General features: G+C 33.7%; 1 protein-coding gene across 1 annotated transcript in view; it reads right to left on the reverse strand.

The window, feature by feature from the left end:
• UNC13C (unc-13 homolog C) overlaps positions 1–12,982 on the reverse strand; it is a 586,273-nt gene that overhangs the window by 274,123 nt on the left and 299,168 nt on the right. The window contains exons 14-16 of the mRNA XM_003935590.4: positions 4,221–4,289; positions 2,565–2,654; positions 490–618 (exon numbers count right to left, since the gene is read on the reverse strand). Of these exons, the coding sequence (XP_003935639.1) occupies positions 490–618; positions 2,565–2,654; positions 4,221–4,289 (288 nt within the window). The remainder of the gene's footprint in view (positions 1–489; positions 619–2,564; positions 2,655–4,220; positions 4,290–12,982) is intronic.

Raw genomic sequence — 12,982 nt, forward strand, 5'->3', positions numbered from 1 at the left:
ATATGAGATTGTATCTCATTGTGGTTTTGATTTAAATTGTATTTTTGAAATACTTATTAAATTAAGATATATAACAATTTTACTATCCTGTTCTATCAAAATTTCTTTATCACTTTCATGAGGTAAAATGATATGGAAGGCAGTATGAGTTAGAGGAAGGACACAGAAATAAGAGTTGCAATTATATCCAGTCCCAAATCTGCCACCTACCTACCGTGTAACCTTGAGAAAATCATTCTTCTGAAACTGATTATCCAGCTAAAACCTTAAATAGTGTGTGCTTCTACTATATAAAGTTATTTTAAGGAGTGAATTAGTTCATGTATAAGAAAGTAGTATTTAAATGTAAAGAAAAAATATGGAAATTCCCAAATTTGCAGGTAATGTAAAATTAAAAGAACATACTTTTCTATTTACTATAATTCTAAACTTACTGAAACATATTAGAAGCAAAAGTGGGGATTATAAAAGACATACATATTTTCTTACCGGGTCTGTTAGCTGGGAGTAGAGTTCATGGCAATTGTCAAAAATGTACTTGTATGTAGAATCCAGGCAAGCCCTTACACAGTCCTTCACCACCATGCTAGCTTTTGGGGGGCTTTGCAGCTCCAGGACCTGACAGACAAAGCACTTATTTTCTCAACTGCAACAATAAAACTTTGTAATCTAGTATAAACTACTCAAATATATATTCAATAAATATTTCTAGTTGATTTTTCTATGTTCAGTTGGTGTCATCATATCATAGGGGTTTAAATATGTAAATATTCATTTTAACTTGCTGATATAAAAACTTATTGAAAATGATAATGGTTGTAAACACTCACATGAAAACACTTAATGTGACCAGTGAAAACTTCATGCATTCTTTGATTTCATTTCATTCCATCATTCAACAAACATTTGTCCCTTCCTATATGTCAGATAATGATGATACAGCAGTGAACAATAGAAACAGAAATCCCTTTCCTCACAGGCTTAAGTTTCAGTAGATAATCAACAAAATAAATATGTGAATTATATTATATGATGAAGCATGTCGAATAGAAAAATGGAGGAAAAATAGGAAGTGCTTAGATGACTATTTTGAGGAGTTTTGCTATTAAGGGAAATGAACTAGGGTAGCAGCTATAGAAGAAAGCAAAGCCAAACAGTATTTTGAAGACTGTAAAATCAGTAACACGTACATAGGGGAAAGCTGACAATTTAGGAGGGTGGAGAGGACTGCTAGACCAATATTTCAGTGCACAAGAGAAGAAAAAATCAATTGCACATATAGAAGAGACCACATTTTCTAAGAAAACAGATGGTTCATCAATAGCAGAGAAAAAAAAAAGAATATGTCGACACATACAAGGAAGTACGTACTGGGGGAGGTTGTGGGAATATGTGCTTGGAGCTTGAGGATGCTCCTCTGTCTTTCTTCCTATATATATTTCTTTCGTTGAAATAGAAAGCAAAGTAATCAGCTGGTAGTGAGGGTCAGGGAGGAGTAGTTACAAGTTTAAGGAGATGGTGGTTTAAAGCAAGGAGGCATGACAAATGAGTAGCAATGTCCTGGCACTCCTCATCCTCACTCCCATTCCTCACTCCTCAGTGTCAATGGCAGACGTCACTTGTCAATCAAGTCAACTTGATCGGGTCTCCCCATCATTATCTGCACATTGTTCCACAAGCTACTGACAGTGCATTAGAACTGATGTAAATTCTATTTATTCTAGTCACCTAGTTCAGCCTGATTTTAAACCCAATGAATATTAATTTAACTTTAAAGAGTCTAAATGAGCACTGATGAAGTTTTTCTTTATGTCTCTCTCTCTCTCTTTCTCTCTCTCTTTTTAATAAAATGCCATTTTTAGAGGCTCTAATTTAAAAAAATGGGCAAATGAAAAGAAAAAATGTTTCTATTTAGGAATTTTCTGAATAAGCATCATAACACTCTCTATCAAAGAGCATATATTTTAGCCCATAGCCTAGCAAATAGTTTCTGAAAATGCTTTACATAGGTAAGCCAAAACTATGACTGCAGAGAAATTTCAATTAAAGCAGAAACTATATATCTAAAAATAAATGCCTGGTTTGTAAGGCCTAGCCAATTACACCAATAGACAGGTGATCGAATATATTCCTACATAGACATTCCCCGGGCTGAATATGGAAATTGCCACAACTGGAGTAAACTTAAAAGAGTCAGCTACTTTCTTGCAGCAAAAAAGTCAGCAAAACATCTTAGCTAAAACTAAAATTAGAAGTGAACTCCATTTCCATTTAACATTCTTTGGATGTTTTTTAAGTGCCACTTCCACTTACCAGAGAGCTTTATCTAAAATGGATTTAACTGAGAACTAAATTTGAGCCAAATATATCAGAGTATTTTAAGTGTCTAGGATGATCCCTTCTTCACTATACCTTATACTGGAAGATTCATCGAGTTCAGGCAAAGAATAGTATAGCTCAATCGATGGGGTTGACACAGTACTTGATCAAGAAGAGGGTAAAGCAAGACTTTAACGGGTGAATGTATGTCGTATCAAAATGGTGACAGAAATAAAACGAGATACCTTCATCCTAAAAAAGGTGATACTTGTTAACAGGTCAACAGTTGATTTCAGGTCTTGCAGTCTTTCAGTATTGCTTGCAGGAAAGTTTTCCTGGTTAATTAGGAAACAGAAAAATGGATAAAGTTGTCAGCATTAAACCTCCTGTGGGAAAATAAACTAAAACCAGCTTCTTGTGAAAGAAAATGGAAAGCAAACTATATAATTTTTAAAATACCCCTAAATCATCCTTAAAATATTTTATCATAAAAGATTAAAGAATATAAATAATTTGAAAATATTATCTTTATACTCTTGAAAAGCTGTACTCTTCTATTTATCCTTATGATGAAATAAAATGCAAAGCAGTATCATTATTACAATGCTATGTTATTAATGCTTGCTTCTAAAACAGTCTTGCTACCAAAATTAGGAAGCATACATGTGAAAATATTTTCATGATTCTCTCAAGTTAGATACTTTAAAAAAAATACTTTGGAAACTATGCATGTGCTGCATTTGCTTTTAGTCACAAAAAAACTTTTAGAAGTTAAAAAAAATAAGTTTGCCTCATATAGTCTCTCCTGAAGTTTGACGAGAATTTCAGGAGAAGTGAAGTTTAATGAGAAGTATCATTTAAAAATACAGATGTTCATAATTTTGAAGGAAAGAAAAGTTATAAATAAAAAATTTTGAACTAAAAAACAATTTTAACTTCGGTCAATTTAACATATTAACATGCTCTTCTGAAGAGCCGTTAGGAAAAACCACAGCTAATTACTAGGTATTCAAGAACTTAAACAGGGTTATTATGCCTATGATAAGGTGGTGAATGACGTAGCTTCAAGGCCCTTCTTGCCCCCAGATATCTCTCTCAATGGCTTGCATGGTTGTTCCCTTCTCATTATGTTGGCCCCAGATCCATCATAAAATATCCAACTTGAAATAATAACAAATTTGATAAAATTTGGTATTATAACTTTTATAAGTACACAATTAAAGTATTCAATAAGAGACTAATTTAAAATGAATATCTGGGAGATAGACATGTTCAAATTGACTTAGGATAAATTGTTAAGGAATACAAGATATAAAAGAGCATGACTACAAGCATTTTGTAACTAAAATTTGCAACTAAATTTTTGTAACTAAGATATTTTGTAACTAAAATTATGTGTGTGTATATTTATTCACATATATAATTGAATATATTTGTAGTATGTGTATTTGTTTCCCTGAGAGGTGATATACAGAACTGTTGATAGTGAATTGTGGACAGCTTTCCAAGAACATATGATACTCTTGGTACCATGATCCAGGAAGAGAGAGTAAGGCAGAAAATGAAGTAAGAAGCTCAAAAACTGGGGAAATATCAGCAGAATATTTCAGTAACAAAGGATGAGTTTTCAAAATAAGAAGTGGGCCAGAGTCTACTTCATAAATCAGCTGAGGGTCACTGAATCTGATGGCTATTTAAAAAATTATAAAATTAAAGTTGCATGTATGTACACACACATACACACACACAGTATTGTTGTAGTCTGTCTGTCTAAGGGTGATAGCACCTGAGATCAATATTTTTATTTTTCTATTACATAATGGGTAATTTTTACAATATGCTAAGAAATTATCTACACCAAACATAATAGTTTGCTTTTAGGAAAGTAATTTTGTACATACCCTATACTTTGACAGATCAATCCTCAAAGAGTTATGCAACTGGTCCAGTAGTTTTATGAATTTTTCCCTCTGTACAAAGCAAACACAAATAGGAGAATGGAAATACATGACTATTCTGAAGACCTCATAATAATTTGTAGTTTTGTCTCTATTTTATAGAAAGGGAGGATCAAATATATCAATGACTTGTCTAAGATTATAAAGATACTATGTGGCATAGCAGTGATTCCAACTCTGGTCTCTTTGACACCAAATTCATGGTCTTTTCCATAAGTCATACTCCTCTCTGTGATGAATGAGAAATGTATAACTGTTCTAACAAAGTATCTAGAGACTTGCATTTTATAGAAAGAGATCAGACAAGTAAATTTCTCTATGTGTAATAATTCACAGCAATGTAATGCATCAGCAAGAGAAAATGGAACCCATCCTTCCTTTTATTTCTGTACTCCATGCCACCTCTCCAGACAATGTATTACAGTTTTTACACTTCTCCTACCTACAGAAGTGGGAGCAGCTGTTATTTTTGTCAAAACCAATTTGAAAAAAAAATTCTTTTTGGAAGCAAACGTAGACTTCATAATCTGAGAGGATCGATTGCTTTTAAAGACAGTGTATGATTTAGTGCTAAAAATAGTATAAAAATGAAGTAAAAAAAACTGCTGTTGCTTCCTTTTGATGTGGTTTCAGTGCTGCACTGTCGTCACAGAAGTATTTGAAAACAGTGAAAATAAAGAGCTTTTCTCTTAAGTATATGGTTAAAGTTGTGTGGATTAAATAAAAACAAAGACAAAAAATAAAAGTCATACATACAATGCTTATAAGTAGACACACCACTATTCCAAATCCCAGTTTTCTCATCAAAAATTTAAAAAAATGGGAGATTTAAGATTAAATGACATAAAATGTCCCTGCCAACATTAATATTCTGTAAACAACAAATTGCATTTTGGAGGATATTGACAAAAATGAAAAGTTCTCCCAATAGTCACATAGGAGGTGGATTTATTGGGTATATAACTCTTATGCCTTAAAGTCACTGATATTGATGGAGTGAGCTGAATATTAACAGGAGTTGATAAATTGTTTTTAAGCCGAAGCTCCAATTTTCTAAATAAAATGCCATCATCAGATTTATACATCAGTGAAGAAAGTTTGAGCACCACCTTTGTGTTAATCTCTGTGGAGGCAATAAAGAAGCCTAAGAAATGAGCCCTGCCTTCCAGAAGCACGCCGTCTTGTTAGGCAGGTTAAGACCCTTTACTGCAACAAAGCTACAGAAAATACAGATGAATTCAACGTCTTAGATCTTTCTCTGCCACTCTCCATTATACCTTCCCAGGGGATGAGACAAGCTATACAGTCCTTTCTTAACTCTCCAGCTTCCATGCATTTGGGTTGGTGGCCCTCAATCCAGATGAGAAAAAAGAACCACTAAAAGAATTCGTTTAGGTCACAGTAAAGTTAATCATTCAGATGATTATAAAAGTGAGCGTGATTTGTATTACGTCTCTGGATGCCTTATCTTATGTCTGTGATTGGCACAAATTATCAAGACAGTTAAAGTGATTGATCAACCATACTATGGCTCAAATCATTGTCCCTCTTACACACACTAGGGCAAATTGTGTTGGCTGTCTGCCAAATATGCATTCTTCGGCTGTTCCTTACTAAAAGAATACCACGTGTTAAATGTACCCATATGAAAGGCTCATCCTCTCAGACCTCTTTTCCTCCAATAATGATACATAACATGTTTTGGCCAGTGAAATGTAAACCGCTAATTAAATAAAATAGACCCAGCTACCATTCTACCAATGACTTAATGTTTTGAAAGATTTTAAAAGAGTGCCTGGCAGATAGTGTTTGCTGTATTAGTGTTTGCTATATCATTCTTTGTTAGGGATCCCTTTCAGACTTTTTATCTTTTGTCCTTTGTGCTTCTTCCCTTTTCTCACCTAAAACTCTAATAGACGCCAGAAAATAGAGTACTTATTTCATTCCCATTAGATGAAAAATGAAAAGAACAAATGGAAAAAAAGGATTGCCTATATCCTCCCCACCCTATCTGCCCATCCTTTTAAAATATTACAATACTGAGCAGCTATACCAGCTCTGAATTCCTCACCTCTGGACTCGGGTTCCATGGGCGGGAAAGGAGAGGGGGACATCTTATTTATTTAAATGTATTAAGTGAGTTTCTATTTCGTGCAGTTGAACAGAATTCTGACTGATACAGTTCACACATTTGGTTTCCCTACTTAGTTTCTGGTACCCAGCTGGAAAGTTTACATTCAAGGAAAACAGAAAACTGTGAAGAAAACTGCTGGGCTTCTTGTCACTGAATCCGGAACAACATCAGATGATGTGAAATTAAAAGTATGCTGCTGATTGAATTTTCATAGAGATTCTTTAAACAGCAGGACAGCTTGAAATTTAATTTTATTTACATTTTGACTTAACTAGAGTGAGATTGCCTTTGCAGAGTAGAGGAAGCCTACTGCCTGTAGGGTGTGATTTGAGGAATGAAAAAAGACTGGGTGATTAAAAAATGTTTCCCCGAGGGACATGGCACAATATCTAAAACTGCCACATTATTCAGTTTTTTTTTTATTAAATAAGGGCCACATATGCCTAGTAGGGGGCAAATCAATAATAAAAATAATAATTATTATCACAGATTCAAAAATACAGTTAGAATAAGATCTGGTGTTTTGTAGCCCAATAGGGCAACTATAGTTAAGAGTAATTCACTGTATATTTCAAAATAACTAAAACAGTGGAATTGGAATGTTCCTGATATGAAAAATTGATAAATGCTTGAGATGATATTCCAGTTATTCTGATTTTATCGTTACATATTGTATGCATGCATCAAAATTTCCCTTGTACTGCATAAATATGTACAACTATCATGGCTCTGATTAGAAATTAAAATAAATTTTAAAAATAAAAGGTAAATCTAAGCAAAAAAATTAAGAACTTGGTTTAATCGGTTGACCAGAATAACAGACCAGTTATCAGTAAACTGTCTACAAAGGGCTAGTTAGTAAATATTTTTCACTTTGACAACTCTGTCTCAACTATTCAGTCTGGCACTATAGCATCATAGCTGCCATAGACAATGTGTAAACTAATAGGCATGACTGCTTTCCAATGATATTTTATTTATGGATGTGGAAATTTGAATTTTAGGTAGTTTTAATGTGTCACAAAGTAACAGTCTTTAAATTTTTTTTCAACATTAAAAAGTATTTTAAAAATTCTCAGCTTATGGGCCTTACAAAACTAGTTGGTGAGTTGGTAGACTGGATTTGGCCCATGGGCGGGGGGAGGAGGCAGCTGCTCCCCTGATTGTGCACCTTCAGGAAGTTTCCCCCAGGATGTGGGGAACTGTGGAAGGAAAGGCTCTTGTAAGGAAGGGGTATGATAACCTCTGCATCACCCGCAGCTTCTCTCATTAATTTCTTTCTTTCTCAAAGTTTGGCTCCAACAGCAGGGATGAATTTAACCAGAAGGTAGTGATGCTTAAGCTTCTCAGCTCTCACCTACTTCAGCACATCTGGGAGGAGCTAACTACGTATTCATGCTATCTTAGATTTTTGTAAAATTTTCAGGAATAAGATTAAAAAAATGCAGAACAGGATGAGCAAATTGTGACACTTTTTTTCCAGATCATACCAAAAACATCAATTCATAAAGATTTTTCAAATAGAAATAATGCATAGGCAATTTTGATAATTTTTAAATAATTCAACTAGTGTTAAATATATGAACATACATTTACAGCTCTTGTTGATTTGAGATTAATTTTGATACCAACAGAAATATCACAAAATTATGAAAGGTCGCTAAAATGATACTTTCGATGACAAACTAATTAATACATTTCATCAATTCAAAGTATATTTAAAGAATCCCTTCACAGAAAAACTTGAAAAGCATTGAAATGTTATAGTTCACTGATCAAGACACCCTTAGCATACCCTTCAGCCTGATTAAACTTTAGATAGGCTTCTGCCTGACTCTACTTCTAGACCTCCCTTTTCTTAAAGCATTTTCTTTAAAACACTTGTAATTGTTCTTTTTCTGCTCCTTCACATGTAAATATTTTTAAAAGCCCCATGCCAGTTTCATAATCCAAGAATGTCTCCTGGAAAGACATGGGAGACTTATTTGTGAAATGTCATCATCAAGGAGAGAGCACCCCTATCCACGACTCTCCTTGGGATGATAGGAACCTAACTTCCAAAGATGTAATTAGCAAACAAAAATGACATAATCACAGAAAAAAAAATTGCAAACTTGTTTTTAGTGCACTGGTTACATCCCATTACTCAACCTCCCTCCCCACTGTCATCCTTCACCACTTTCTCCTTATTTTAGTCTGGTCTTTCATTTCAGTGGAGTTGAGCTCAAATTGAGTTCTGGCCTCTCTCCCCTATTGCAATAGCCTTGAATAAGGTTCACCTTGCCTGTTTAACTTCGTCAGCTGAAAATTTTGCTTTTACATCACATATGAAAAAAAAAATAGGTATTTCAAAAATTTTATGAAAATCACTAAAATGCATGTTGCATAGTGAAAGTGAAACAAACTCTTCTAAAGTGTTAATTTAAAAATGTCAACTCTGCTAAATTAAAAAAATTATAAAAATATTTCACATTTCTTTTTGTCATATGAAGAAGTGATTTCAAACAATGTAGCCAAAGAGTATAGAAAGAAAATATTATAGAGGTTGGTTGGTCAATAAAAAATCATTTATACTTCAGTACATATATTTGAGGATATATATACTCATGGAAAAAACAGCTAGAAAATATCAATTTTACTATTGATTGATATTTGTATTTCAAGATAATTCACTAAATAAATTTTCTAAAGACATTTTCAAAGTTAAAATATTGACTGACTGCCTCCTCATGGAGTTCTGTTTCTTATCAACTCCTGATCTACGCATGAGTGCCTTCAACATACACAGAGACTTTTTGTCTGGACTCCAAATAACATTTACACTCAGTGATGTGCTGGTAAAGTGGCTGTGTGAAAGCAAAAAGGCTTGATTTTTAGCATTTGCTAACCTTCATATTGTAAATACTTTTACTATGTCCAATTTCAAGGATGGCCGTGTTTAACAATCAGCTTGCAACATTCCTGAAAATTTACCAATCAGTTCTCATGAGCAGGTACTAGCCAGCTGTAGCATGCCACTGTTCTACAATCAATTTTCAACAATCTACTCCCTGAGTAAACTTTTGAACCTGAGACTTTCCTTTCGAAATGTTAACTGAAAGGTGCTATTAACACGTTCCTCCCACAATCCTCTGTCTCTGCCTGTTTTCTCTCCTCCACTCTCTTTTGTCCCTTTCCCCACTTCTCCCCTCCTCTTTTGGTATCCATCATGTTTCTCATGGTGCTACTTATCAAAAACTAGAGCTGATGGCAAATCACTTTACCTTGTCTTTTCACTCCATTGTCTTTATATTAATTTCTTCACCTTCCCAAGGCCACTTTTCTGCAACATTTTGGCCTAGAGTCAATCCAACTATCTGCTGTATCTCTTAGTAGATCAGCCTCAGAACGCTGACACACCCTGAGAAAGTCTCACAGTCACAAGGATCGTGACAACAAATTTATAGTGCCCAATAGCCAATGACACTTTCAGCTTTACTAGGAATTTCTTTTTATATGTCCCTGAAAGATTCTTTTTAGTAGTCCCCTCAGTAGCTTCTCCAGACTTTTACCACCACCTTCACCTCCTGCAACAATTTCATAGCACTTGTAAACGAGCAGTCCTTGTCCTTCCAAACAACTTTAAAAAAAGGATTAAAAAATAAGGTACAACTACCCCAACTTTTCACTTCTATATCAAAAGCTTAGTGTTCTCTTCAAGGACTCTCACACTATTTCCTCAAATTTCACAGCAGAGCTTGTCCTTTCTCTTTTAAAGACTAGTCTCTCCTTCTACCCATAGTACTTATAGTCACCTATTCTCCCACCTGATAAATTCACAACCTCATTCTTGCACCTAACTCCTTTTCTAAAACTCTATAAACATGTTTATATTTTCCTTATTAAATAATTAAAAAATACCTGCCTAAGCAGATAATAAAAATCAAGTCTCTTTTTATATGGAAAAACCTTCTTACACTTGCCCAGTCTCTCCTTCTTGCTTCTCATTTAAGTTCCTGGAAAGAATAATCTATTTTCTCAACCAATTTCCCCCTTTCTTTCAGAATTTTATTATCAAGTTAATACAGATTTAAGATATTTTATAAAACATTTTAAGTGTTGTATAAAGATTAATACAAAATAAAACCAACAATCTGTCAGCTGTAATCCAACCAGGTGGCTACATCATTGGTATTTTAGCACATTTCCTTCCAGTCTTATTTCTAAACCTGTATGTGTGTGTGAATGTGTGTGCATGTGTGTGTGTGTGTGTGTGTGTGTGTGTGTTCAATGTTAGAATTAAATTGCATATAGCTTTATAGCATACTATTTTCATTTATCATGATATCATGTGCATTGCTTAATTATGAAGCTATTCCATAGAAATTTGACATTTAATGACTGTATCATATTTTAGTGAATAAATGACCTTTAATTTACGTAACTGTTCTTCTGTGCCAGGGCTATGCATCTTTTGGCTTCCACGGGTCACATTAGAAGAAGAAGAACTGTCTTGAGCCACACATAAAATACATTAACACTAATGACAGCTGATAAGCAATAAAAAAATAGTGCATAAGTCTCATAATGTTTTAAGAAAGTTTAAGAATTTGTGTTGTGCTATATTCAAAGCCATTCTGGGCTGCATATAGCCCATGGCCATTGGTTGGACAAGCTTTTTCTATGCCGTTCACTGAGCAGTCTTCATAAAATCAGGCTTTAACTTCAATTGCTTCAATGACCTTCTACTTGCCAAATCCAATGGGCTTATTTCTTTCTCTATTTTACTTGAAGTCTCTATGACAGTTAACAATATTGTATACTACTCTTCTCCCAAAATAGTTTACCTTACCTTTTACAACATCACTTTTTTTAGAGACAGGGTCTCATTCTGTCACCTGGGCTGGAATGCAGTAGTTCAATAAAATCACATTTAAAAAAATCATTGTCATGCAATTGGTCTGACCATTTTCCTAGGTAAACTTTGCTTGTATCTCTTCTATATATCCTAGGGTTCTGTCCTTCTCACTTTATTTTTGATCATTTTTCATTCACATCATGATTTCCAGTAAGATTTATACAAGAAAAGTTCTAAATGTGTAATGGTTTTCTCTTCTTAAAGATTTATTTTAGAATTCTCATAGGTAAGAAACTTTTTTCCACTGGTTTATTTGTTGGAGTCTCAAAATGTATAGGTCATGCACCTTTGAGAAGGATCAAGAAGAGAGCATATAATTGTCACTGGGTCCTAGATGACAGAATCAGCTTTAATAGTCAAGTGAATAAAAATCTGAGGCTCCAATGTAGAGGCAGGAGATATTATACTTAAGTATATCTGATTCAGAAAATGGCATTATTTTCAATATTTAGAACAGCCTAGTCAAATTTATATATCAAATCACCAACTTATCATGATGTAGTGTAAAGAAACATTTCTCTTTCTTTTAGCCCTATTCTATAATAGTTATTGGATTTAAAAAATGAAGTTTGTTATAACCACATTGCCACTAAAACACTAAAATACACTAAAATCAATCTGTTCTCTCTTCTTTGGGTCAGCATGAAATAAAGGAGAAAGTTATCTAATTTTCCTCCAGGTAACTTTTATTGTGGATATTAATCACTTAAATACATCTTTCTCAGAGGGAGAAAGTCTCAATGTTCCATGAGGTTGACTTATTCTTCACAGTATACACAGATGGAATATTAGAAGCAAAACAATTTCATAGCACAGAATGTTTTATGTGACAGGTAAAATCCCAAGACAAGAAGTACTGTTACCAAGATGAGGTTTTCATAACAAAACTGTTGTATAATCTGGTATTTGGTAACAACAGTATTTTATTGAGCTGGCTAGGGAATGTTCTTTGGTTCCAGCTTCTACAAGAGTCAATCGGTCTATCAAAAGTAGCTGATATTGTAGGTTATGCTTTAGGTAAGGCAGTAGAGATAAAATTCTCATACTTTATGTAATGACACTTTTAACTTCTACAATTAGCTTGCCATCTTTTATTTCATTTTACCCTTATTTTAAATTTGAGAAACATGATAAGATAAGAATTATCTTCTTTATTGAGCATGTTGAGGAACTGATGCTTAGATGACTAAACTGACTTGCTAAATTTCAATAGAAACTTAAACTCCATAACTCCCAACTCAGAGTATTCTCCATTACTGGCATTTTATTTTATTTGTCATTAAGTAGAAATCACATTTTCCTTTGATTATTCTAATTCACCTCATACACCTCACATGCATTTCTCTTTTATAGGAAAAGGACAGAAAAAGAGTAAACACAAGAGGACATCTTTTTCCCTATTGGGTTTTCACCCTTGTATTTGCTGTGTCAACTGCTTCTATTCTACGACATGTAACTCAAAATTTGATTTCTAAACAACATTCTCTGTAACAAAAATATATTCAGTGAACTAAATTGGAAGTTCAATGCATTTTTTTTTTCATGGAGGAAACTAAGATCAATTGTGGGAAAGTGATTTTTTTCATGACACCATATTGTCATGACACCATATTGTCATGAAAAAATCTCTTTCCCACAATTGATCTTAGTTTCCTCCATGAATAAAAATAATAA

Source organism: Saimiri boliviensis, chromosome 2 (assembly GCF_048565385.1).
Source record: "Saimiri boliviensis isolate mSaiBol1 chromosome 2, mSaiBol1.pri, whole genome shotgun sequence".
NCBI lineage: Eukaryota > Metazoa > Chordata > Mammalia > Primates > Cebidae > Saimiri > Saimiri boliviensis.